The sequence below is a fragment of the Chenopodium quinoa genome, unplaced genomic scaffold (genome assembly GCF_001683475.1).
Source record: "Chenopodium quinoa cultivar QQ74 unplaced genomic scaffold, ASM168347v1, whole genome shotgun sequence".
NCBI classification, from domain to species: Eukaryota; Viridiplantae; Streptophyta; class Magnoliopsida; order Caryophyllales; family Amaranthaceae; genus Chenopodium; species Chenopodium quinoa.
Window position 1 is genome coordinate 3,038,539 of NW_018743858.1, and position 27,367 is coordinate 3,065,905.

The window sequence follows — 27,367 nt, forward strand, 5'->3', positions numbered from 1 at the left end:
GGGCATAGAGGAAGTGGGATCCCCAACGACAGGCTACCCTCCTCACACACTCCTAGTTACAATTAACTATAATCATACCTTTCTCACAAGTTCCAACCTGAACTTGCTACCTAATAGGACCCTGTCCTACCCTACCTAAGTCCCTGACTTAATTTCCACACAATACTCCCAGAGTACAAATCTCACAGCTTCACACATGAAGCTCACTCATTGTGTATTCAATATAAACTCACACCCAAATCTCAAAACAACATAAACAATTAAACTCTGATATGTAATTGGAAAGCTACACATGAAACCCGAAACTAATATCATAAAGCTCTTAATAACTTTGGCAAACGTACTCTTAAGTGCTCTTGAGGTTTTCACACATAAAACTCACCCTTTAATCTTAATCTAATCGAAGTCTCTTATTTATAGGAGACATTCATACACCAAGTAGGGTTTTTATTAAAAAGATAAACACTAAATAAAATCGATTTGAAAATCCTTTTAACTACCCGAGTAAAAATGTATCATTTAATAAAATCATTTGCAAAGTCGAATAAGGATTAAGTTTAGAAAAAGATAAGTACTTTGTAAAACAGATTTTATATGATAAAATCATTAATAAATCTTTTTCATAAACATAAAGTTATCTTTTATAAAACATCCAGGGGTATTAGCTTGCCAAGCCTTATCATGTTTCTAGTAGGTTTCATGCATATTAGTCTGTCACATACTTACAACAATCCTATAGAAAATAAACTTATCATAAACCTTAATAAAAATCTTCAAGCTTAATTATCATCAGATTGCATCCATCGCATCCTGTGTTCCTTATATGAACTTGAGTTCTTCGTAGACTAGGATTGGAATCCTACTGTCTTCTCTTATTCAGCATATTGCTAGAACTCGCAACCCAAGTTCCTCTGCAATTTGATGTCTTCAACGCAGACCAAGCTGGTTAGTTTAGCTTGTTGTCCTGCTTCTATTAGGAGTCTTCTCTCTATGTTTCTATTAAGGATCATTGGTCTAGTTCCTTGTGGAACTCTTCTTCTGTTCTTTCATACTTTCAATTGCTTCTTTTGTATTCTTCATAGCTCAGATTACTCTTCCATCTACTCCCTGAGTCTACTTCACCTGCAAATTAATCCAACACTAGAGAAACCTCACTAGTTGAAGTTTGCTTTTCTCATCATCATCAAAACTCTTCAAAGGTTAACAGTTACCATAAAAATTGTTAAAGCTGATTAGGGGATTTTGCTCCCACCAATCGGAATGCGCCACGTGGGCCAATCAGGTCCTGCCAAGTGTCCCCCAGATGGAACTGTCAGGGCATGCCACGTGGCACACGCTTATTCGTCCACCTTGGACCTGTTATGTCATGACACGTGGCATACTCCATGCCTAATGGAGAAACCGGCCACCCAGGCCCAACTTCCGAGGGAAGCCCAATCAGCCCTAGGTTAACCTAAACCTAGGATTGGCACGTTTCCCAAGGTTATAAATACCTCCCTTAATCCTCATTAAGGGGGGATTACAGAAAAAAAACACATTGATTACACACAGAGTTACAGGCTGATTACGCTAAAAACTCACATTAAACACTCTCACCTAGAGAGACCTAATCACTTTAATTTCCGCATTAATTACTCCTTAATCAAGTACTAACTTGACCGTTGGAGGCGGAGCTCCCACCACCAGGAGTCTCCGTTGTTTTGCAGGTACAGGCGTCCGGTTCCAGTCTCGGAATTGTAACTCTCCCGCAGGACATCAGAAAACCCCGAAACAAAAGCTACATTCAAATTGGCAGTCTTATAATAAAATTAACGTAAGTCTGCCTTATATAAAACTTCGTAAATTGAGACCCTCCAAAGGTTGTAATATTCAGGGTTAATAAAAAAGGTTGTCTTATTTAAAAATAACTATTCAAATGTTGTATTATTAATGACAAAATTTCCAATATGTTTTACAAAAATCATTGATTTTCGTGCTAAAACCTGCTCTATTAAGGGTTTGGAGGTCATTTTGGTTCTAAAGATTCCGATTTGAGGACAAAATTGACAAAATTACCAAAATGTCTCATTTTGAATGTGTCACGCAAATCGAGGTACTTTTTAATATGCAACACGAGGCATTTCCAATCATTTGTTGTTAATGTTGAGTTGTTGACCTCAAATCGGATCTGTAGAGCAAAATTGACCCCAAATATCTGTAAAGATTATGTTTTCGCAATGGAAATTGAAGAATTTATTTTAAAACATTATATTTAACGGTTTTCTTAGTGTTAAATGGTGTTGAAATCATTTTCAAACAAAATAATGGTGTTGAAATTTAATTTTTTGTTTTTTAAAATTTTTTTGTGTCTATTTTCTATAGTTTTTTAAATAAATTTTTTTTTATGATTGATAATTATAAAAATTACTAAGTAGGTTATTTTTGAGTGGTAAAATCTTAAAAAAAAAAATCTTACTCTCCATATTTCCATTCCTTCTTCTTTAGAGTACAGAGTCGAGACTCGAGACCAATACTGATAGATTGAGAGAGAAAAAGGTTGAGAAAGATGACGATGTTTCATTTCTTCAATTGTGCGATTTTGACATTCGGTCCTCACTTCGTTTACTATTCCGCCACTCCTTTGTAAGTCCAATTAATCCCTAATCATATTTTTTCCTCTATCTTCTCAATCAATTCTTTTCTGGATCATGTATACTTTGAAATCCTAGATCTTAGATTAATTTTCAACTTTTTTTCTATCAAATTTGACTTGTTTTATTGATGATTTGTTCGAATGATTAGCAATGTATAAATTTTGTTTTTCGTATACACTATATTTGCTTTAGCTTTGATTAAGTTGTGGATCTGTTAATATTTAACACATTGATCGATTGACCAAAACCCTTATTAGTATTGAAAAAACAAAAATAAAAAAATTGGTCGAATTAAATTCTTGTTGGTCAACGTACTCTTCAGTATGATTTTGCTCAATTAAGGGTTTCTCTGTAGAAGATTTTGTTTCAATTTATGTTCTGTTATTAGCTAATAATGCGTTACTTAATTCGCTAAACCCCATCGAATTGTTTTCTGAGTGTACGCTTTTGGAGTCATTTAACAGATAGGGAGTTGAGTTGAGTTCCCGTGCTCGTTCTCATGTAACACTAATATAGACGATTAGTTGTTATGACCAGTAGTTATGAGCAGTAGTTTCGGATTGACTTTTTTTGGTTTCTCATTCCTCTATGCTGAGGTAATGAACCATAAAACAATGTTGTACTTATATATTCCACGGCTTTCCGTGTGCAAGTCATGGATGAATGACAAGTCTTGGTAACTGGCTTTGCAAATGTTTGATTGGTTTCGGTCTTATCAGTTAAAGCTCACTTATCCGAAATTATGTCAGCTTATCAAAATTAATCTAAATTTATTGGAACCAATTTGAACTCATTTTAGTTATGATGTATGAAGATTTGTTTTTTTTAATTTTTGAATTGAAGTTGTGGATTGTACTTGAGTAGTCCTGATTTTGAACTTATTGAAATTAATATGAACTTATCTTAACTTGTTTGAACTATTTACTTAATTTTTAAGGTGGAAAGATCGAAGCCTGAGTTCAGTATGTGAATCTGGTTAAAAGTTCATAGGGAAGTTGATGAGCTGTTGTAGATAAGTATGTTTGAGCTATTGTGGATTGTCTTTGTTCAAGGGTTTTAGTACTAGAAATTATACACAAGTTTTTGTGACTTCTTTAACTAACATAGCACTTCCTATGTCCCATAAACATGTTGACACTCATCTATGTACAAAGTTTAAGGTGATAAGTGGTTGTTTGTTTTCTGGTTTTCTATTGTAATTTTACTGAAAATAGTAGACTTGATAGTGGTTTGTGGGTTTGTTTATTTGATTTTATTTTTTGAATGAGAGAGGGTGCAAGGACCAAACAATCTGTTATTGGGAAGAGAGATGTATTAAAAACTGGCGAGTGTCATTCCTAAAATAGAATTGAAAAGAATATTCTAGGATTGATGAAAAAGGAAAATGTAGAGGGACTAATGAGATTTCAGTTCCATACATTGCCACAATCTATCAGAGCTGTGCGTGTTGGCTGATACTGTCTATGAGAATCAGATAAGAGCGCTGATGTGGAAATTGGAATTCCAAATTCAGAAAGTGTTGGAACAACTTTGTGCTTTAGATCATGAATGTGTAATTTTTTAGTTTCATGCTGGCCAGGTTGCTTTTGTGGTTGATTGAATCTGTGTTGCAAAGACAAAATTAAATCTAGTGGCAAACAGTCAAAACATGCTTTTACTTAAATTGGAATCTGATTTCTCTAAGGGCATAAAAAAACTAGGTGTTATTAGCAGTAGAAATTGGTAAACTGTTGACACCCTTACTTTAGCAATTTTTGTTATGATAAGCTTAGTGGTTAAAAGATATGCTGTTACTGTAGAGCAAATAAAATATCATAGCAATTTCAGGTGCTTTAGAACAGCTTTTGTCAGAAATCAGAAGACATTAGTTGTTTGTTGTTAGTCCACTCTATGTCTAATTTGTTTAAGTCAAGGACTCTGTCAGGCATGCTAAATTATATAAGCATTTGAACTGGGTGTAAGTATTTTATCCAGAATGTTGGCTGGGGTTGTATCTTGTATTCATTTTAGTGTTGCTGTTTTGAGTAGATCTGAGTACGACACATTTGGAACCTCCGTCAAGACTGCTATTGTTTATCTCGTGACAGCTTTGGTGAAGGTTTGTAAAAATACCCAGATGCAGTTTCTCTTGAGGTTTTATTTATTGTTCTTGATTATTAATGCTTTCGATATTTGGCAGCTTGTATGCTTGGCAACATTTCTCAAGGTATCAGATAGTGAAAACTTTGACCCATATCAGGTATGCTCTGCCTTATTCTCCCGTAAGTTTAGGCATTTAATGACAATAATTGTGCAGAATTGTGCCCCTCTCAACTTTGTATTAATTTGAGGCACACTTATTCATGCAATAGAAATATAGTTTGGGATACAAGAAGTAGAGGGAAAGAACACCAATAGTTTTTTTTTGTTTGAAGGGTTTGTTGGTTGCATTTTAGCCTTTCAATGTTTCTTTTTTTCCAACTTTTTTTATATTAACAAGATTCATGTATGTTATTGGTATAAAGTGTTTGTCGTTATACATGAAAGTGAGTGTTCTTTATGATTTTTTAAATTTAAAATAGCTTTTAAATCCAAAAGGTCAAGGTACCAACTTAATAGATTCCATCATATTGATCTCCCCGTTATGTCCTTTTAGTTTTTATTTTCCACGACATCTATCCAGGTAGGTTTTCCCTTTCTATGTTGACCTACCCCTCCTTTGCCCTTCTGGTAACCTTGTACTCCTAATCTAATCCTCTTAACAATTCCCGCTTTCACCAAACAAATTAATGAAGAATCCTGTTTAATCTTTAATTTCACTTAAATCATTGAAACATGAGGACTTAAACCCAATTGGGTAAGAAAAAACAGGAATAAAATCTTGCAAGGATTTGTTTTCCTTCCCTTTCCTGCTACCAAATGGTATCCAGACAAGGCAGGATGAATCCCTACTTTTCTCTTTTTTTTCTTTTTTCCTCCCGTTTTCTCAATCCAAACAACGTGTATGTGTTTGACATGGGTCTCATGGGAGATCAAAGAGTCAGGGTAACGCCAACAATTGTAACTTTGTATGATTTTAATTAAAAATTACTGATGAATTGCTGTTTATTAATTAACAAAAGCTACTATGCAACTGCAGAGATAATCAACTTATTCAGTTTACGGACACCAAGTTTTAGATCTTTGCATTTTACAGAAAGTGCAACAAATTTTAGATTTAAGTTTATATAGGAAGCTAACTACTTCTTTTGCAATCTTTTTTCAGGAGCTATTAAAGGCTTCAATCGGTTTTATTGATGTTGCTGGTCTATACTTTGCATTGACTCAACTAACACATAGGAACATCTCTCAAAATCACAAATTTCAAGCTGTTGGTCTTGGTTAGTTATATTACACCTTAATATAATTCTATCTGTCAATATTGTGAGCTATATAAATTTGAATAAGAAATTTGTAGTTGATAGAATATCTTCTTAGTTTTAGAAGATCTTTGTGTTAGATGCTTTTTATTGATTTTATTGGCAGATAATGTTTCAATTACACAGTTTTTGCTTCAGCTTTTTCAATAAATTTTTTTGATTTAAAAGACGTTATCAAGCTGCGTATTGATCTAACAAATAGTAAAGTTGGAGTTTACTTTAAACATAAGACTTTCACTAGGGTATGGAGTTTTTATCCGACATTAAAACATCTTGAATCACAGGTAAAAATATAGGGAAAGAGGAGTAGATTGCAAAATATGCTTATTGAGACCAGAATTTCGCAAATTTACCATATGCGTCAGCTTGAACTCCTGAACTGTATATAACTACTACATAAAAAACACATATTATGAAATCAGAATTATGTTTACTATTATGACAGACACAAGGCAGATTAACTGAATCAACAAACAGGAACATAGATTTTACATGGTTCACTAATAATGAGTTAACTACGTCTAGAAAAAAGGAGAGTTTTTATTTTACTTTTTTTATTTTTTTTAATTTTTTATTATTTAGGTATTTATTTATTTTTTATTTTATTTTATTTTGATCCTGAGGATAGTATAGATTACACAGTGATTAGGTTAGACCCTAGAATTTATGTAATACTCCTGAAACAATAAATGGAATAAGCCAGATATAGATCTTAGGGTGATACAGATTATAGAATCAACTTCTTGCAGAATTGTATCCTAGGGAGTTTTTATTGTTCTTGAGGATAGTAAAGATCACAAAATAGTTGGAAGATCTCTGTGATAGTCATTCGAAGGGGGCTAATTTATTCAAAGCAAATAGTCTAATAAATGATATATCTTTCGACTTGTGCCCAGTTTTAAGACAGTGTCCCATGCTTGAAATCTTTAACCTTGACAATTTTGACTCTTCGATATGTACCCATACTCCACTCATTCCTGTGTTTGATCAACCTTTGCTGAAGTCATGTTTCTTATTTTATTAAGACAGAAGGTTAGCTGTGGGTAGTACATTTTTTAGCTTCATTCTTTTATTTATTCAGTTTTTAGCTGTGGGTAGTACATTTTTTAGCTTCATTCTTTTATTTATACAGTTTTATTCAGCCCTGGAAGAATACATTGGATATACGTGACAAAGGGGTCCATCCTGCTTTGAGCATCTATCCTCATTCTCATTGTAGTTCTTTTATGTGGAATTTAGATCCATTTCTTATTGTTGCTTCCTGGCTTTGGATATAAAAGGACGCATTCTAGAGGGTACATAGTCTCTCAAATTTATTAAAACTTTATTAGGAAATGAAGGGGATTATAATAATTTCAATATATAGTTTGAATTGCAGTATGAAGCTGCAGATAGAAGGAAAAATCTCCAAGCTAAGTGAAAATAAAATTCAAATAATTGGAGAGTAATCCTTTTAGAAAATAAAATATTTGAGTATATTTTTATTGTAGTAATATCAACTTTTAGTAAAAATGGAAATTATCTTGTTTTTCGAACCTGCTATCTTTAAACCAATGTGAGGTTTTTCTCTTTCTCTTGCTCTTTCCTCCCAAATACTACCCCAAGTTATGCCTTTATTTGTGATCCCAATTATGAGGTTCTCTAAGAACCCACCTTTTTTGGGTATAAAATGAGGTGTGGGACCCTGTGATCGTGCAGAAATTAGCTCTTGGGTTTTAACTCAAAATTATATTGCAATAGATAAATATCTAAATTTAATAACCATCCCCATTTCCCACCCTAATTAGGGTATTAAGAAAGTTACGATGTTTTAAGAAAATTTTGGCATCACAAACAACTCGTGGATGAGGATCAAAGGGAAAATTTATCTCTTTGTTCCTCCTTTACAAAAATAATGGGTGGTTAGTTAGTATCACAAAACTTATATAGGGCACTAGGCCCCGTGGAGGACTCCCGTTGCCTGTGGCATGGTTATAGTGACTCCTTTGGATTTTCACTTTTTTGTCCACATTTGAATTCCGGTAGGATTGCTCATCAATCTGCTCGCTTTCCTCCATAAGTTTGGGATGTCAAAATTTTCCTATAACCTCTAAAAGTGGAAGCCATAACTAAGGTGGAAAGTGGAGATGGAGGTTTTTTTTTTTTTTTTTTTTTTTTTTTGGTTTTCTAAATTTTTTTTAATTAATATGGTAGGATGGTGAGATTGATGTGGGAAATCAGGTTATGTAAGGGATTTTGATAAGAAATTTGAGGTTTTTTATAGTGTTTGGAAGGAATATTTAGTGGGGAGGTTATTACAGAGATAGCTGAAGATTTAGGTGAAAATAAAAACGGGTAATTACTTTCCCCTTTCTTACTTGGCTTTGTTTCTTAGCTAAAAAAATTCGCTTGTTTTCCAAACCAAAGGCTCTTGATACTTCAAAACAAATTTCATCCTACAACCATTTGTACAATTCAATTATAAATTCACACAAGAAAATAATCAAACAAGAAGGATATGAGATGTAGTGTAAGGATATGGCACTTGGGTCGCCTCTCTAGAACCACTTGTTTGTATTTATTAGCTTGACTTTGTCATGCTATCAAGCCAATTAGAAAGGAAAGCTTGCATCCTTGAGGGTGGTGATGCAAAATTTTCACAAGGGATTCTTCCTAATTTAGCTTGAAATGATGCCTATTTGACCCGTTGGACCAAATTTCCACTGACCCATGCGAATACACTTTCACCATTTAGAGAAGACCACTACGTTGGGGCCCTGAAAAGCTTGAGTCTTGTATTGGATGAGAAATCCTGTTTCCCTCTTTGAAATCCTTTCTAAGTATGTGTTTGTCATGCAATTCCTTATATTGTGCTTTGTAAGTGCTTGCCAAATCAAACACATTCATGCGTTAGCTCCTCCAACTCATGTAAGTCTACTATGTGTTGCTCATAGGCACTTTTGAGGTCAAATACAGGTATTGATGTCCAATCCTAGGGGCAAGCTTTGTGTTCCAATCCTAGGGGCAAATGGCAGTCATTTCCATAAACAATCTTGTAGGGTTTCTTGAATGTCGTTCTATAGGCCCAAAGAGGATCATTCAACTTATCTGACCACGACTTTTGGTTTCTATTAACGGCCTTTTCCAGAGTGAGCTTAATTTTTCCATTGGTGACTTCGGTTCGCCTGCTTGTTTGTGGATTATAGGCCAATATCAGTTGGAAACTGTGAAGTATAAGAGCACATGCTCATAGTTTCGAGTGTCAGCTTCAAAACTCTTTTTCTTCTGTATTAGCTTTGTTTTGTGGCAGCTTGTGTTGATGTTTGTGTGTTAGATTCTTGGAGGGCTGCATTGTGGCCTTGTGGATGGCAGGAGGTGCTTGATCTGCATTGCTTGATGTGCTGTGAGGATTGGGGTTGATAAGAGGCTGCTGTGAGGTGAGCAGGGGCTACTGTTATTCAAGGAGAACAGCAGGGCCTTCAAAGGTGAGGCAGTGTTGGTGAGACAGAACAAGAGTGAGAAGAGCTGTGAGATTATGTGTGGCCTTCAGGTTTTGTGAAAGTGCAATCAATTATGAAAACTATAAAAATAGAAAGTGCAATTAATTATGTAAACTACATATATGCTATGAAATAAATATAAAGAAATGGTGCAAAAACTACTAAAAGAATAATTATAATGCAAAGAAATGAATAAGCTCTTGTTGTAGCCTATCGAATATTAAGAATGGCCTAAAATATAGTTATAAATTATACTAATTAAAAATGAAGATAGAAGTGAATAATTGTGGTGAAATGTGGTGTTAAAATGGCCTAAAATATAGTTATAAATTATACTTATCACTCTGGTAAGAGGAGACGGTAGAGATTGCTGTGGAGAGATCATCACTAAAGTTTGTCCTGCACGAACTGGAAAGAGCTAGTGTGTTCTCAAATGAGGTTTCTATAAGTTTTTTTATTGACAAACAATTCTTGGAGGAGCTGGGATGAAACCTCCAATCGCATGGTCTTACAAGAGTTGATTGATTGGCAGCAATATAGGCTATATTACTTGGACAAGGTACCCATGTCCGACACAGATACGTGTCCAAGCGTCTGACTTGGCTGTTTTGTGAAAAAAAATTCCATGATTTTGAACTAAAAGTGAAGTGTCCAAGTGTCATATCCATGTCCCACTTGAGGGTTTGACATAGTTACTTGAGGTTAAATGAAGAGTCCAAGTAACATACAAAGTAAGACATCTATTGGCCAAAAGTTGCTATACATGCTAAATGCAACTTTATCACCTATCTCAAGGTTTTATCTCCAATTTTAGTTATGTTTGACTCTGCATCATTAGAATATGGTGAAAACTGATATGAAAGTCTGTCTGAATTGGCTCCTTATCATTTTCATGGCTGGTAAAATTTATAATGTTATGAAAGTCTCTCTGGATTGGTTAATTGTTAGGATTGAGGTTGGACATATATAGATTCATATAGTTTTCCACAACAAGTTCAAAGAGAGCAAAACTTCAACCGGATGATTGGTTGCTGCTAGCAGGATTACTTAACTATGATTTTTAAGATGAAAAGTTAGCTTAACCAGCTCTGTGGTTGACTTTACCAACTGAAACAATTTGAACTTGTTAGTTGTAATTGTTAAAGAATGTTTATCCTACTAATGGTTAGAGTTGTGTTGTCATAGTCAGTTCAAATAGTTAGCCGTAGCTATTTGGATGACTGTCCAGGGACCTATCAAAATAATTGTGTTGTGGACATCCTCTGCAGTCTGTTGAAGCTGTCCATTCATGTCAGACTCATGCAATTTTCACAATTTCCAGAGGATATGTGGAAAACCACATCCCTTGATTCAGCATCTAAGGTTCCAAAAGAACTAGTTTCCCAAACTGATATTTTACCTATAATATACGGTTGTTATGGGATTTCTTGTTGTGTAACTAAAAATGCTGTTCTATCTCCTGATTGTGATGCATTTGGTATGAGTTCAATATCTGCTTTTGGTTTTTAATTGGTTACTTCTTTCAATCTGCAGGCTGGGCTTTTGCAGATACTGTTTTGCATAGGTTAGCGCCTCTTTGGGTGGGTGCTAGAGGATTGGAATTCACATGGGATTACGTCCTGCAAGGTCTTGAAGCAAATGCTAATCTGGTATAATTTCAATTTCTTTTACTTTGAAATATATGATTGCAAAAGTTTATGTTAAATAAGCTTCCTTATCCCATGGATTTTGAAATAGAAATCAATCATTCAGTTACAAATAACTTTAAGGTTTAGTGCGATACCGTTCATTGGTTTGGGAATACTGTGGCATATTGGTCTTGGAAAATCTGTGAAGACTGATAGTGGAGAGGTTGAATTGGTTGACAGAAAGGGGTAGTGTTGTGTAGGATTTGCTATTGAAATGACCTTTCGTTGCTTTTCACCATCATTTCTATGCTGATTTACAATTCTTCTTCAGGTGCTGTGTATCTCTTTGGCTGCATTAGGGTCCTTGATGTGGCTCAGGAAGAACAAGCCAAAGACACTGATACCTTTAATATACTTGTGTGCTGGGATAGTGGCCACCATGCCATCTATCACAAGGTTTGTTTCATATACTTTCTTTAGATTTAAAAAATGCATCATATGGCATTAATCTATCTTGCTGCAACAACTTTTACACCACCTATCCATATTTAATTACCTAAAATATTTGGGAAATTGCCTTTTTATCCATTGAAATCTTTCGTAACAAATTTGAAATCAATAAAAAATGACTTATTGTTCCAATGTTTGCAACCCTAAGAACCTTATATTAAAACAAGATTGACTCCCAATACTAAGTGTTGGAGTCAGCTCAGGAAGTGGCCACATTTATACAAGGATCATGTGGTAAATTATTAATACAAAAATCAGGATACTGCATGATGAGTATGAAATAGCAGGTGGCTCCTGAAGCATCCTAGGCTTTGAATCTACATATAACTCCACTTGAAAGCCTTATGTTTATAGTGATGTCAAACTCAGGATCAATGGAATTCCTAGAAGCATAACACTTTTGAGTTTTCTTGTACATCACTTGTGATGAATCAGAAGCCTAGTTTCCATTAGCCTGTGACTGTGTAGACTACATTTCAACATTCTTTTTCATGTAGTGCTTCAAAAAAATCAGAAACTCAAGCTGATGTACATCGTAAAAACCCTTATATTGCCAAAGCTTGCTGACTGCTGCCATGTTGATGCTATAATTTTTCAGTGATATATCATGCTAACTCTTGCGTATTTTACTACACTGAATTTCAGTTATTTGCGTCGAGGTATGGGATGGAAATTCCCAGAAGTTGTTGGCTTTCAGCTGGTCACTTCTTTGGTGATTGCTTTTATTAGCTGGCAACTCTTTGCAGCATGTCAAAGACCATCGTTTTGATGATGTTCTGATACCAATTATTCTACCCAGTTGGTACCATGATTCAGCCAGAGGAAGAAGACAAGCCTTTTTGAAATGTACCCTACTTTAGTTTCGGAGCTTTTTTTTTATCACATTGGCTTGGTAGCATTTTTACTAAGTCCCTGCTGCCACTAAGCTTTTTTCAGCGACTGGAAGCTCCATTCAGGATGAGAAAATTGTTTAAAGATGGAAGATCAATGGGTTTTTTTTTATAAAAGCATTTGGTATTTGAAAGATTTTGTAACAGAAATATACACAATGTATTTGGAAGAGATTCAGTTGAAATGGTACAGCCAATTAGGGAGGCATAATGTTAAATTCAGTTGGTGTAATTTATTTTATTATTTCTTCAACGCAGTGACTTGTATCTGCTTCTGAGATCTCCATTACAGAACTGTGCGTTGTGTTTCACCAGTCTATTCATCATCATACTTCTAGGTAGGGTTTGCGTTGTATCTTGAATCTGAGACATGTGTTGTAGCCGAATGAGGGCGCACAAAATGAGCATTATTTTACTCCTTCCAGACTACTGGGAGGGGTTGCCAATGAATCAATATATGCAGTATCATAAATGAATTATACGTGAAATGATGTGGATACTTCATTGTCAGGTTAGGAAATTACAGAACAATAAAATGAACGAAGACTGTTTAATGTCCCAAACATAATCTAAAGTATAAACAACTGTATAGTGTTATTCGGTGTTATCAAGTTTGCTTTAGGAACAATGGCATCAATCTGCTCTTAATAATTGTGACATCTCAATTGCCTCCACATTTTGATTAAAATTTGATGGGAAATTGTTTAATTAGCCGGCCATACTAGCTGATGATCGAATCTCAGTGATTGGCCAATCTAAGACGATTTACTAAAATGTTCCAAGGTGAACTAATAAGGCCATGAAAGCAAGATATATTCTTCAGATTGTATAGAGCCTCAGCAAAGAATTGGTGATAAATTTTCGAAGAATACAGCAACTTCTGAAAGACTGGTGAATGATAAAACAAATTGCCTAGACATAATTACCTGAAAGAATAAACTTTCAAAAGGAAAATGTAACACTATATGAAGGAAAAATAATGTGGGAGTTTGAGGTTTGTAATTGAACTTACAAATTGAACACCAATTCCCAATTCATGAGATTGAGGGGGCAAAGGTACAATTTTATATAACTAAATTCAAAGTTGAACATTGAATAAATATTACTCAGCTTCCTCTACGGACGCCTCGATTCGCAGAAGCACAAAACCAACAGCAACACCAACAAGTGTAAGTCCATTCATAATAGCAGCAATCCTGAAAATCTCAGCTGCAGCATTACAGGTAGAAGTCAAAGCACCACCTGATCTTCCTTTCTTGCTTGAAGTACTCCTCAATGAGCTCACAACATTGGCGAAGCACTGCTCGGTGCAGACTGCCTGACCGAGACCGAGCACAGTGTTGTTCGCCTTGAGACCACCGTAGGAGTTAAGTCCACTCATGTACACCACCTTGTTCATCTTTCTCTGAGCCCTGCTGCCTGATATTGTAGCAGCAGCCGGAACTGCTGCCGAGGAGAAGGTTGTTGATGCTGCTACTGTTGCCATTTTTAGCTAGCCCCTTGATCTGAAAACAGGAATTAAACTTATATATTATTGCAAGAACTGATAACAAATATTATGAAGTAACAAGAACAATAATCAATAGAATGGAAACTTCAGGCAAGTGTAAGAAATTGACAGCTGAATATGGAGCTAATAATTTGGTTAATAAACTAAACATCATTAAAAATAACAATTTAATGAGGTTGGGTTTATGGTAGTAAACAGACCTTTTTGTGTCAGATTGAGAGATGATGCAAAAAATGGAGGAAATGAAGGAGTGGCCTAAGTAATGAAGAGTGTGGTGAAGGTGGGTTTGGATAAGGTAAGATGATATTTGGATGGCTGATACAATTGAGCTGAAGATTTTGAGCACCAAAAGAAAGTTGGTGGGGTACACTTGAATGCTTGGTTCTGGAGATTTACCTTGTTAGGAAATATTGATACGGACTACCCAAAAAAAATAATTTGGCGGGATTATAACTTTAGCAAGTCTTGTATGTGGTCAGTCGTATTAGTTCTAATTTTATCATGTCTTTGAAGGGACAACCATATTAGTATGACCACATTTGTTTATAAGAATAACCTTTCAGTTACAAGTAATGTGACCAACTATATGGAATGACCACATTTATTTATAAGAATAACCTTATTTTATTAAAAAGTATAACCCTGATTTATTATACAAATAATATCAATTAATTATATAAAAAATATCTCCATTTAATTAATTATAAAAAAATTATTAATTATAAAAATAACCCATAATAAGAGCACCAACTTTCTTACTATGTGGCCAGCTACCATGGGGTTACTCGGTTAGTGTTATAGAGGTTACTCTGTTACGTACGGCTATAGGGGTTACAATATCAGTGTTGTAGGGTATAACTTTGTTATTTATGGGTTATTTAATAGGTACTCCCTCCGTTTTTTTTTATTTGCATCAATTGGTGATACGCGGAGTTTTAGGAGAGTAATATAATATTGTGAGTAGGTGAATAATTTATTATAGTAAAAGTTAGATGGGGACCATGAAAGAGAGAATGTGAGGGAGAGTAAATATTTTTATTATATAGTATAAAGTTACCAAATAAGGAAGTGATGCACTTAAAAAAAACACCCATGAAAGGAAAGTGATGCATTTAAAAAAAACGGAGGGAGTATAATAACGGATTACTCTGTCAGTATAATAGGATTACTCCATTCTTTTACAAGCGGTCACACATTGTAGTCAATCACACACAAAACGCGTTGTAATAAAGGAATACATATTATTTAGATATTATCATATTCACCTCTATCTCGGATTACAAATCATCATAAGATTACATTATAAACAGGGTCACTTACTTTCTAGCAAAAATAGGTACTACAGTACTTTGACAAATGATTTTTTTATTTTTATTTTTAAGTTGTAGGTTATTGGGCAAGATTAGCGCTAAGTTTTAAAACTTGAATTTGATGACATGGCATATTTCATACCAAGTTTTAAGACCTAACAATAAAATATGTGGGCATTGAAGTATATAAGGCTTGATAGTCTTGAAAAATCAATTCTCTAGTTATTACTCAATATGTGAGTGAAATAAAATATAGACATTAAAAAGTATTTTAAAAATTAATAAATGAGAGATCTTAAAAAAATATGTGGGACGAAAAAAGATATATTTGGTTGTGTTTGAAAAGTTGATGCGGATTTTATGGGATATAAAATTCAATCGCAGTTGAAAGGTTTGGGTTCTTGAGTCTCGTTCACGTAACATTAAGCAACACGAGCTTAACCTTAATAAGGCCAAAAATACATAAACAAACTTTAAACTTATAAATTTCAAAATCTATAAATCATACTTTTCATTAAACACTATCACATATTTATAATCTAAATAATTAGCCTAAAAATCGTCTATAACATAACCTAATATAACTAGGAAGACTAACCCTAACTTGTAAAGCTAAAGTTTTGCAAATATAATCTTTAACGATAATCTATTTTTTTAGTAACCAATTATATTAACAATTGTATCCTAATTAATTTCGGCCACCAATAAGATAAAACTAGTAACAATTGAAAGTTCCAAAAAAGGAAAGATTTGTAATCATCAATTCGCATAGCTTTGTAGTTAAGCTATGTTATTGTAAAGTTGATTGATAGGTTTGGAAGGTGCGGATAGACATAAGGATGCATAGCTTTGTAGTTAAGCTATGAGATTGATTGTTCGTGCTAAGCAACGATGGATGGCAAAGGGATGATTGTACTTCAAAAGATCATATATCAAAATCTAGATATGGTTCGAGTTGGAGGTGAAAGTTTGTCTTAAGAGAATTCCAACAATTGGTTATGAGCTCGTTTTGGACAAAAAAAACAAGGAACTTATCGGCGTTTTACAAATAGTTGTCTGCCTACTAGAAAGTTCCCTCGAACTTGTGGGAGGTTTGCCAGAACTCAAAGAGAAAATTGGCTATGAGTCACTAAAAACAGGTTCAATCGAACCTTCTTGGTAGTTCACCTGAACCAAGGGTTTGCACCCACCCGCCACTGTTTTCTACGGTTTTGCGATAAAAGTCGCGTGACTTATTTACAAACTTAGGATTTTTAATTATGTCTTGCAATATATATATATATATATACTCATGTTTCATCATTGTATTAGAGTATGAGATGAAGAGAAAGATGCAGAGAGAGACCCTCAAATGTAAAAGCCACTTAGGATTTGAGTGTGGGAAGGAGTGTATCTAGGGCGAGAGCTTTCATGTGCTTTGATAACTTGTAAACTACATTGCTCTTCATCAAAGATTACTCTAGTTATAGTGGATTTTTGGATTAATCTCCTGGTTCTCTGGTTTTCCACGATAAATTCTCCTTGTCTTGTTTTTTACTTGTTTTCTGCTCCTCATTGTTACTAATTGTCATCAATCGCATACAAGTTAGCACAATCAGGTTTCCCCATAGCCCAGTTGTTTTTGGTCGTCTCTAGGCTTAGGTTAGTGGTAAATCTTGTTGTGTGTGATTGGAAAGTGGATTTTTGTTCTTAAAGTTCCAATTTTTCATTTGCTAGGACAATACCGAAAAAAACTTCTTTCTCTTTTTTTTTTTTTTTTACGAGACCCTAAAATTTGAGTGGCTTAATTTGTTGGAATCAAATAGAAAAAATAAATAAATAAAATTGATTAAACCAATTAACAAAAGCTTAGATTTTTTTTCTTTTCTTTCCAAGTTCAAGTAAGCAATGAAAGAGTCATTTTATATGTCTAATTTGGAATTCAGAAGAGTAAATACTTCCTCTATTTATTTTTAATCGCAACGTTAAGGATTTCACGCTTGTCACTCGACATTTATAACTTAAATATCTTAACAAAATGTGTTTCGAGACTAATCGAACAAGATCCCACACGACTATGTTTTTTCTAACATATAAATCACAAAAGACAATTACAAGAATGTGTGAATAATGTGAAATTCCAAACATTGCAATTAAAAATAACGGAGGAACGAAATACATGTTTATTGTCTTTCTTTGTGAATTCAAATTCAAGATTTATATTCTAAATAAAATAAACTCTAATTTTGGCGCCAAATTTGATTTATTTAGATGAAGTTTCGATTTCACGTGACAAAGAAGTTTTGATTTTTTTTGAAATCAAATTGGCAATGCTAGATTTTATTCTCAAATTTGAGCATAAGTTGACAGAATACATGGTCTTGGACGCCGAGCCTGAACTTGTGCTGGTTGTGAGGAATGTTGCCAACGTACTACTGCTGCAGTAGAGGTGCTCATAAAATGGCAAGGTTTACCACAATTTGAAGCTACCTTGATTTCTCATTTATTTACCAGAACTTGAGGACAAGGTGTCTCTTTAGGTGAGAGATAAAGCAAAGAATCATCAAGTCGAGCCAAGCAAGCCTCCGATCCTGTGTTAGTTACTTATGGAAGAAAGAGGTCCAAGGGAAGGGTGATTAAGTTATATCACACCATGTTGTTATGGTAGTTGCTAGATCGAGCTGACATCATAGGGAGCTGATTTTGTTATTTCTTTGGCTGAGCTGCAGAGTTTGCTAGAGCTGTGTTAGAGGTGTGATCAGTTGAATAAATAGAGCAGAGCATTGCTTGATGTAAAGAAACTCATTCAAAAATCATGTATTCAGCAATTTGAGCCATAAAATGATGACCCACAGACATGAAGTCGCAAAAGATTGCTTGGAAACTAACTACTATGGAGTAAAGAGAACCACTGAAGTTTGCTTCCTCTCCTCGAGTTATCGGATTCACAAAGGATCATCAATGTTTACTCTTCTATGGGGGATTTAGAATATGTTTCTTTCTTTTTGCATATAAACATCATCTGCTAAGAAAAATATTCATCGATTACCTCGTACTTTTCTTATCTCCCCAGAACAACTGAGAGAATCAAATGAGTCTTAGATGATGCTGATAACCTATGATGCACGGACACGCCTGCCAAGTGGCGTGTCCGAGTCGACACGCGTGTCGGACACGGACACGCGTGGGACACGGGGGGATACGTCTTGGACACGCAAAAATCCGTGTCCGTTTTTTTTTTGAATTTCTTCTGTACGGACACGGGCCGTGTCTCACCCAGACACGGTCCGTTTTGTGATGGACACGCAATTACGGCTTTACAAGCCCAACTTCCTCCATTCTCTCTGACTCTCTCACATTCTCAATTCCTCCATTCACAAACCTACTGCCTTACTCAAGCTCCCTGAGTCCCAGACCGTCAGCCACTCACCGTCGCGCCGATAACCGCCGTCGCTTCACCTGCTGCTGCTGGTCCAGACCGTCACTCAGTTCACCGTCGCTTCGTCGCCTACAACCTACTCTCACAGAGACACAGACTTCACTCGCCGCTCGTTGTTCGTCCTCAGCCACCACCCCAGTGTCGCCAGCCACCAGTCCACCAGACCACCACCAGGTAACTCGCTGAACCTAGGTTTCAGGCCGTGGCTTGACTGGCTTCTGTACTTTGTTTTTTTTTTAAATTCAATTAATTCAGTCGCTAACTCGCTCAACCTAGGTTTCAGGCTGTCGTTGTTCGTCCTCAGCCTCCAGTCCACCACCCAGTACCGTCCGTCGCCACTCGCCAGCCACCAGTCCACCACCAGGTAAGGGTTATGTGACTTCTGTCTTCTGTACTTTGTTTTCTGAAATTCAATTGCTGAATGCTGATGTTAATTGTGAGGTGGAGCCGTGGAGGCAGTATCACTGTAATTCGCAATTGTTAATTGTTAAATGTGATGTTAATTGTTAATTGTGATGTTAATTGTGAGATGGGTTCAGCTGTCAAATTGTATTGTGCCCTGGTTGCTGAAATTGTATTGTATTGTTGACTCGCTGACTTGCTGGTTGCTGAAATTGTATTGCTGAGTTGCTGACTTGCTGGTTGCTGAAAGTGTATTGCTGACTTGCTGGTTGCTGAAATTGTATTGTTGTGTTGCTCACTTTGCTGTGTTGTCTTGCTGAAATGTGCTGTTGTGTTGCTGAAATTGTCAGGAATGTCTTCTAGTTCCTCTGCTTCATGCAATGTCAGTGGTAGTAGTAATTCATCTGAGTCAATGAAAGACCTCTACCCTTTGTGGAAGTTTGTTGTTAAGGGTGATAAAATATCGGGTGGTGGAGGAAATTATAATTGGAAATGTAACTTTTGCGGCGAAGTTAAAAATGGTTCATACACTAGAGTGAAAGCTCATTTGCTAGGTAAACAAGGGAAAGGGATTCAAACTTGTAATAAAGTGAAAATTGATGACCTTGCTAAACTAAGATCGCTTCATCGTGAATCCGAGGATTATAAAAAATCTTTGTTACCAAAAGTTCCACCTTTTTCAAATGAACCCATATCTTCTCACACATCAACTGAAGCTACATCAATGAGACTAGGTTCATTTGATAATGTAAAGAAGAGGAAATCAAAAAATACAATTTCCGATGCTTTTAATGTGAAATCTCGTGACCACTTGGATTCTGAAATTGCTAGAATGTTTTACACAGGGGGGTTGCCTTTTAATCTTGCTAGAAATCCTTACTATGTTAGTTCATATACAATGGCTGCCAATTCTAATCTCTCTGGTTATAAGCCTCCCGGATACAACAAACTTAGAACAACTTTGCTTTGTAAAGAGACAGAAAATGTGGATAGGTTATTACAACCTATGAAAGCCACATGGAAAACAAAAGGTGTTAGCATTGTTAGTGATGGGTGGAGTGATCCACAAAGAAGGCCTTTGATTAACATTATGATTGCTTCTGAAACGGGTCCTATGTTTATGAAAGCTATTGATTGCTCGGGTGAGATTAAGGACAAAGATTTCATTGCTACCTTACTAAGTGAGGTGATTGATGAAATTGGAGATCAAAATGTTGTTCAAATAATCACAGATAATGCAAGTAATTGTAAGGCTGCAGGGGAATTGGTTGAGGGTAGGTATCCTCATATATATTGGACACCATGTGTTGTTCATACACTTAATCTTGCAATGAAAAGCATCTGTGCAGCTAAGAATGTGTTGAATAATGTTGAAGTATATGATGAATGTCATTGGATAACGGAAGTTCATGCAGATGCCTTGTTCATTAAAAATTACATAATGAATCATTCGATGAGGCTTTCAATGTTCAATAAGTTTTCGCCATTAAAACTACTTTGCATTGCCGACACTCGTTTTGCTTCAATTGTGTGCATGCTTAAAAGGTTGAAACTCCTTAAAACATCACTTCAATCAATGGTTATTAGTGAGAATTGGTCCTTATACAAGGATGATCGACGCGGGCAAGCCTCACATGTAAGGGAAAAGATTTTGGATGAAATATGGTGGGAAAAAGTTGATTACATTCTTGATTTTACACGCCCAATCTATGAGATGATTAGGGTTTGTGACACCGACAAATCTTCCTTGCATTTGGTTTATGAAAGATGGGACATTATGGTTCAAAAGGTGAAAGATGCCATCTACAAGAAAGAGGGTAAACTAGATTATGAACAATCTACCTTCTTTAATGTAGTTAAAGGGATTCTTAGTAGTCGTTGGAGTAAGGGTAGTACTCCACTTCATTCATTAGCACATTCTTTGAATCCAAGGTAAGTTTTACTTATTTAATTCATCTTTATTTATTTTTCCTTGTTTTTTATTTAATTTCTTATGGCTATTCTTATTTTGTTGTTAAAGATTTTACACGGAAGAATGGCTTAATGAGGTCCCGGGACGAGTTGCTCCAAATGCCGACAATGAAATTTCCACACAAAGATTACAATGCTTTCGAAGGCTTTTCCAAAGTCCCGATGAAAGATTCAAGATCAACACGGAATTTGCAATATTCTCACAAAAATCAGAGGGGATCTTTCTCAACATTGATTGCATGCATGATATGGCTTTGATGGATGCTAAAAATTGGCGGGCAACTTATGGTTCCCAAGTGCCTATGCTTCAAGGTTTGGCTTATAAGCTATTAGGTCAACCTTCTTCCTCTTCTTGTAGTGAAAGGAATTGGAGCACCTATAAGTTTATTCATTCTTGCACTAGAAATAAGCTTACTCCTAAACGTGCTCAAGACTTGGTATACATTCATAACAACCTTCGATTACTTTCTAGGAGAAGTGAAGAATACACTAAGGGGAGATCTAAGTTGTGGGATGTGGGTGGAGATGAGCATGACAACCTAGGAGAGGTTGGTATTCTAGAGATGGCCGAGCTCTCACTTGATGAACCCGAGATGGAGAATATGATTTTTGATGATGTACTTGGTGATGGTGAAGAATGAAACTATTAGTACTTTTGTTTATTTTATTTATGATTTGTAAAACTATTATTAAGACATGTATTTGGTTTGATGGTTTCTTGATATGTATGAGACTACGTTCGTACACTTTGTTTATTTACTTGTTTTAACAAAATTGTGTGTTTTGAGGCTAATTATTTAGTGTTTTATTGAATAGGTTGTCAAATTCTCGTTTTTTTGATATATTATATGCCTTGTTATATGCCGTACCCGTGTCCCCTATTTCAGGATTGCCGTTTTCCCGTGTCCGTATCGTGTCCGTGTCCGTGTCGGTATCCGTGCAACATAGCTGATAACCTTACAGAAGAACAAGTGGACGAGATTTTTAACGAGTTGCAGAGAGACTTTAAGGACGGTTCATTCAAAGAGAAGGGCTGGCCTTCTACCATGGCAGCCTATATTGTGTCAAAGGCAGCTTTGAATGCATATACAAGAATATTGACTCAGAGATACCCGTCAATTATCATCAACTGTGTTTGTTCTGGCTTTGTTAAGACAGATATCAACAAAAACTTGGGACATTTAACAGTTGAAGAAGAGGGCGCAAGTCCAGTGAGATTAGCATTGCTGCCCCATGGTTCACCTTCTGGTCTTTTCTTTTTAAGAAATGAAGTTTCTTCATACGATTAAAATGAATTACACACTAAAACCGATTTCAGATCAAATGATTGTTACCTGTTTACCACTGGAACTTATCACTAGTACAAAAATCAATGTAAACCGTAACAAATGTATAAATATTTTACATTACATATCTACAAGTTTTCCATTCATGCTTATCCAACGACAGCTTTTGGCATGCTGTCTTGTAACTTTCTGATCTCATTTTGTACATTTTGTCTGACTGCAAACATTAACAGTCTATAACTCACTTACACAGGTAATTGATCAAAAAACTAATAATAACACCCTTATTTCTGTTCTTTCATGGCAGTGTAAGGAATGTTATAAACCTTATCACACCTTTTATCCCACAGATAAAATCCAATCCAAGCTGACTACTAGTGTTGCGTTGCATGTCCCTTGCCATGTTCCCTTACTGAGTTCGTCTTCCCACATAGATTTACAGAGAGCATGTGGGCAAAAATTTAAAGTCAACCACGAGAATATGATGTCAGCTTAAGTATAGAAAGAGAGATACACTGAAAAGAGAATTGTCAGCTGAATATCAGCACTAATTTAGAACTAAAAGCATCAACTAGAAGTAAAATCTGTTCCATACTAGCTTTCTGCAAAAGAGTATGAGTTTGTACTTTAATTACATTACCTAAAAAGAAGAGATGAGCAAGTCATGGGGATCTTCATCACTTGGAGACCAAGAAAACCTCAGGCTTACTAGATTTCGGTGTGTTAGCATTGGAAGAAGAAGTGGCTAAAGCAGCAGCATTAGCGGTGGTGCGAGCACGATTGTCAAGCTGAACAAGGCTTCGTGTAGCCAGGATAGCCTGTGGAGCTAGGTCATGAGAAGCCCTGGCATAGAGACGCCTCACCGCCACAGAAGCAGCGTCCTTAACCTCCTGGTTATTCATAGGAGCAGGAGCCAGCAGACAGTGGCCCAGTATCCTTAGCAATGGCTGCAATAGCTCCCAGGGCAGCAAAATTCTCACCCCTTCTTGTTCCTGCCCATGTCCCTGTCCCCCAGAAGAAGATGAATTTGACATCTGGGAGTGATTGGTATTGTTGCCGTTGATATCCAACCTAGAAATAACCTCTGAAAGGATAATTGCACTTCCTGCTGTTCCATTTTGGTGAGGTTGAGGGTGTTGAGCAATGATACCTCCAATAGTACTAGACCTACTAGTGGTGCTAGTTGTGGAGGAAATAAGGTCCTCACTGACAAAGACAGCATCGTCATCGTCATCCAGTCGATTAGCAGTTGTAGTAGGAGTATTGCAATGGAAGTCAAGAGAATGAGCACAGGGACAATCACTGCCAGCCCACGAAGCAGCAAAATGGCAGAGATCTATCTTAGACCAAAGAGGCATTTGGGAGATGTGTTTGAAAAAGCAATGGAAGGCTACCCCGACAATAGTAGCACGCTTTGTGGACTGGATCCCTATTTGGGGCTCTAGAGGTGGTGAGATAACCCCAACTCCAATTTCAACTCCAATTCCAGACACACCAGAAGGAGAAGAAGAAGAGGATGATCTGGAAAAATAATTATTATTAACAGGAGGGTGAGGTTGAGGAGTTGGGGTGTGATAGAGGGAAGGATGGTGAGCAAGGTAAGCAGGGGAAGGGATGGAAACGAGGAGAGGTTTGCCAGCGCGAGCCTTAACCTCATAAGAGTAGAGAGCCAAGAGAACGGCTTCAAAGCCTGCAAGGGAAGGGGAGCCGAGGGCGCAAGGGGAGGTGGTGGAGAAGGTGTGAATGCGAGATAGATAGAGTCCAGCAATGAGAGGCACCAAGGAAATCACCACAAGGCGGAAGTCTGATTCAGAGTCATCAGAAGACTGGAGGAAGGTGTCATAGAGCCATTGACAGAGAGGATCATCACCAGATCCAGAGAGAGCAGATGACACAGCAGAGTAGGTTTCATAGGAGTCCAGAAGGGAGTGAGCAGGTTGATCAGAGTCAACCAGTGAAGAGAGAGAATCACTGGATGAAAATGAAGGAGGGAGGAGAGAAAAAAGGGCTTGGATTCGGGAGCGAGCTTTGGACACTGACTCCCACCATGATTCCATTGGATCCTGTACCTGCTACTAGTACATGATGTTACTACTGCTGCTGCTGTTGATGTAGATTAAAAGGGAAAATCTAAATCAGCCACTACCTGCAAAATAACAGCAACAGAGGGGAGAAAAAAAAAAATTATCGAATGAATCACAAGGTTGAGGTAGCAATCAAAATAACAAGAGACGAACAAGAAAAGATCACAATGTCTCTTAATTGCACCCTATGGTCCCTATCTGTCTAGTAAGCACTAAGCACTTGACAAACAAGGTTAGACATTATCACACTCAACTAACAAACTCCCTCTAAACCTAAAAGAACATGGAAAAGAATGTAAAATCAGATTCTTCAAATACGAATCAGTAAGTTGCTGATTACTAGGTGCAAGTGTGATATCAAGAATGTTAACCGAAAATTCTATACAACCATAAAATCTGTAACCCCATGCAGGGTAAGAAGTAGAAATTGAGAGGTCAACAAAACCTTCAAGATTCAAAGAAAGTTTTCGATAAAAAAAGATGTATTACATTAATCACCTTCCTCACTCTTGGTCCCTCTCCCTAGTCCCTACCCATGCAACATCCCTCATGGTGCATACATTCCTTGCACCGATAATGTCGGACATAGATGCTTAGCTCAAAGATATTAAATTAACCCTTGATGCCATAAACCCAATAAAAAGGAAAACATTGACTAAAGTGCTAGTTGCATCCGAAAATCCCCACTCGATAACAACACCACAGTAACAGCTTAGTGCTTTCGGTGTAGATCAGGTGATAGAGATGACTAAATCAGCATAGTTATCTCTTAATTTATGTTCTCATCTTCTTTCATTTGAGTTAAGGAGCTTAGCAAAGGGTCAATCCTTCTCAAATCACCATCTTATGACGGAGTTTATGAGTGACCGAGGTCCCTTCCTCATCCACCAAGAGCCTACCACACCACCAAACAAGTCGATTGGCAGCATCGCCTACAACACCCATCCATTTCTGTTTTGAAGAAATTATATTACTTCTAGTTTAGAAATTTCTCATTTTCATGATTCTCATTGTAATTCATGCTTGATTAAAGGGTTGACAATGTATAGTTGACAATGAACACCAGAAGAGGTCTAACATTAAAGGATTGTGCTATACATTAGCAACCAAATCTGATTCAACAATTATCAAACAAGGCCCGAAAAATCACATAATTTTAGGGAAATGTGATTCAATTATCAAATTTCTAGCAACATTATGATCTTTCATAATCTTAGTATTTAGTTGAGATTTTCGAACCCTACACTTACTGCATTGACAATTAAATAAGGTCAAATATAAACCCTAGATTGTGAAATGGATATGAAGATTACTAAAAGAAACAACAGCGAACTTACCTCAGAAGCTGCTGAGAACAAAAAGTTTGTAATGGAGAAATCAACTGCGATGTTCAGTGCGCTTCAATGGAGATCTGCAAGACAGAGAGAGGGGGGAGCAAGAGGAGGAAGCACTATGTTCATCCGTTTTTTTCTTTTTTTTTTTTTTGACAGAGCAATTTAAATATTAAATGCGTTGGAGCTTCGTATTGTTTTAAAATGAAAAATAAATCCCTTCACATGATACTCTCTCCGTCCCTAGATGTTTATTTCTGGCATTTATTACTCATATAATAAAGAAAAGTAGGCATTTAATTTAGGGACGGGGGGAGTATTGTTTAAAAATTTAAAAGGGTAATAATAAGGCTCAAACAATTCCATTTAATCCTCTAATCAAACCTGAATTTGACTCATTTTTATTTTTCATTCTATTATGATGGTTGCATTCAAAATATGAGATTTTACCTTTTTTTGTGACAAAATAGGAGAATTGATAAGCATTGATCTAGGGATTATAAACCATTTTTCTATAATTTTCTCCATAATTGCATATACGATGGACATAAAAAGTCAAAGAGTCACATACCAGTTTATCTACCGAAAAAAATAAAAAGAAAATGAATGTAATTTTTTTTCAAAAGTAAAAGGGTCGGGGCAATGATGATAGGTCTCGATCTGACCCACCCTACTTAAATTTTAATGTGACCCGCCATTTCCCCGACCCTTTAAGAATTGACCCACCTTGCCCCAAACTCGACCCATTCAGTAGGTTTATTGATAATATCCATTCCCACCTTGCCCGAAACTCGACCCATTCAGTAGGTTTATTGATAATATCCATTAGAGAATCTTGTACTCCGTATTATTATGTACAATATGTATTTCGATCTATGATAAATTTGCAATACTTGTCTTACTCGTTCGTTTTCATTTTATCGAATCTTTTTGGACTTATACTTTAATAAAGTTGTGTACATACCGATCATACATAATGTATACATTTAATGTAGGTTTTGTTATTTTCTAAAATAAAAAATAGATACGAGTACTTAATAGGTTTGACTTGTTACTACTAATACATGTGCTCATTTCATTTCTAAACAAGCATATGTTCCAGACGATGCCTTGAATTGTTATTCTTCATAATTTTTTATCTAGTGCGGAAATTTGACATCACGATATGATAATTAGTCATTAACAAACTTTGTAAATAAGGCAGATTATAAATTGCGAATTAAAACAGAAATAAAACAAGTAAGATAAAGCAAATAAAAACAAGACAAGAGACAGCGATAATTTTATGATGTTCGGCAATGAATATGCCTACATCTCTGCCTAGGGTTGTCCAACCCGCAAGATTTTAACTTCTTTTTTATTTCTTCCTTTAGAGTCCTAAAGCACCTAGAAGATCTCCTATCTTCTTCCCGCAGCCGCCCAGCTACACTTTAGCAACTTTGTTTCTAGAAATAAAAAGCTACCTTACTTTTACTATTCTTTGAGTATTATAATACTACTCATAGTATATCACTCTT

The 27,367-nt window shown here is 36.0% G+C and overlaps 4 protein-coding genes and 1 pseudogene across 4 annotated transcripts; 3 read left to right on the top strand and 2 right to left on the bottom strand.

Annotated features, from left to right (window-relative positions):
• Nucleotides 1-2,459: 2,459 nt before the first annotated feature.
• Nucleotides 2,460-12,879, top strand: LOC110686409 (transmembrane protein 147-like). Its single transcript, XM_021863021.1, has 7 exons — nt 2,460-2,622; nt 4,662-4,731; nt 4,813-4,872; nt 5,878-5,992; nt 11,044-11,159; nt 11,470-11,594; nt 12,294-12,879. Exons 1-7 carry the CDS (start codon nt 2,546-2,548, stop codon nt 12,415-12,417), a joined length of 687 nt encoding a protein of 228 aa, XP_021718713.1. The 5' UTR covers nt 2,460-2,545; the 3' UTR covers nt 12,418-12,879.
• Nucleotides 12,880-13,416: 537 nt separating this feature from the next.
• On the bottom strand, nt 13,417-14,405 carry LOC110686410. The gene is made up of 2 exons (XM_021863022.1): nt 14,249-14,405; nt 13,417-14,043 (listed from the first exon to the last, which is right to left on the bottom strand). Exon 2 carries the CDS (start codon nt 14,022-14,024, stop codon nt 13,641-13,643), a length of 384 nt encoding a protein of 127 aa, XP_021718714.1. The 5' UTR covers nt 14,025-14,043; nt 14,249-14,405; the 3' UTR covers nt 13,417-13,640.
• A 3,773-nt stretch (nt 14,406-18,178) lies between these two features.
• On the top strand, nt 18,179-22,454 carry LOC110686413 (annotated as a pseudogene).
• LOC110686412 lies at nt 20,060-22,094 on the top strand. Its single transcript, XM_021863023.1, has 2 exons — nt 20,060-21,110; nt 21,199-22,094. The coding sequence occupies exons 1-2, from the start codon at nt 20,077-20,079 to the stop codon at nt 21,788-21,790; spliced, it is 1,626 nt and encodes a 541-aa protein (XP_021718715.1). The 5' UTR covers nt 20,060-20,076; the 3' UTR covers nt 21,791-22,094.
• A 70-nt stretch (nt 22,455-22,524) lies between the features above and the next one.
• Nucleotides 22,525-24,507, bottom strand: LOC110686335 (the record flags this gene model as incomplete). The annotated part of the gene is made up of 2 exons (XM_021862924.1): nt 22,525-22,874; nt 23,076-24,507. A coding segment is annotated over one exon (1,395 nt), but the record flags the coding sequence as incomplete, so codon positions are not given.
• Nucleotides 24,508-27,367: the final 2,860 nt, after the last annotated feature.

Excerpts from the sequence above, each read along its gene's own strand:
- LOC110686409 (XM_021863021.1), top strand. The coding sequence starts at position 2,546 with ATGACGATGTTTCATTTCTTCAATTGTGCGATTTTGACATTCGGTCCT. Across the intron at positions 4,732-4,812 it reads TCGTGACAGCTTTGGTGAAG|CTTGTATGCTTGGCAACATT; the intron begins GTTTGTAAAAAT and ends GATATTTGGCAG. Across the intron at positions 11,160-11,469 it reads TTGAAGCAAATGCTAATCTG|GTGCTGTGTATCTCTTTGGC; the intron begins GTATAATTTCAA and ends ATTCTTCTTCAG.
- LOC110686410 (XM_021863022.1), bottom strand. The coding sequence starts at position 14,024 with ATGGCAACAGTAGCAGCATCAACAACCTTCTCCTCGGCAGCAGTTCCG.
- LOC110686412 (XM_021863023.1), top strand. The coding sequence starts at position 20,077 with ATGGCTGCCAATTCTAATCTCTCTGGTTATAAGCCTCCCGGATACAAC. Across the intron at positions 21,111-21,198 it reads GCACATTCTTTGAATCCAAG|ATTTTACACGGAAGAATGGC; the intron begins GTAAGTTTTACT and ends TTGTTGTTAAAG.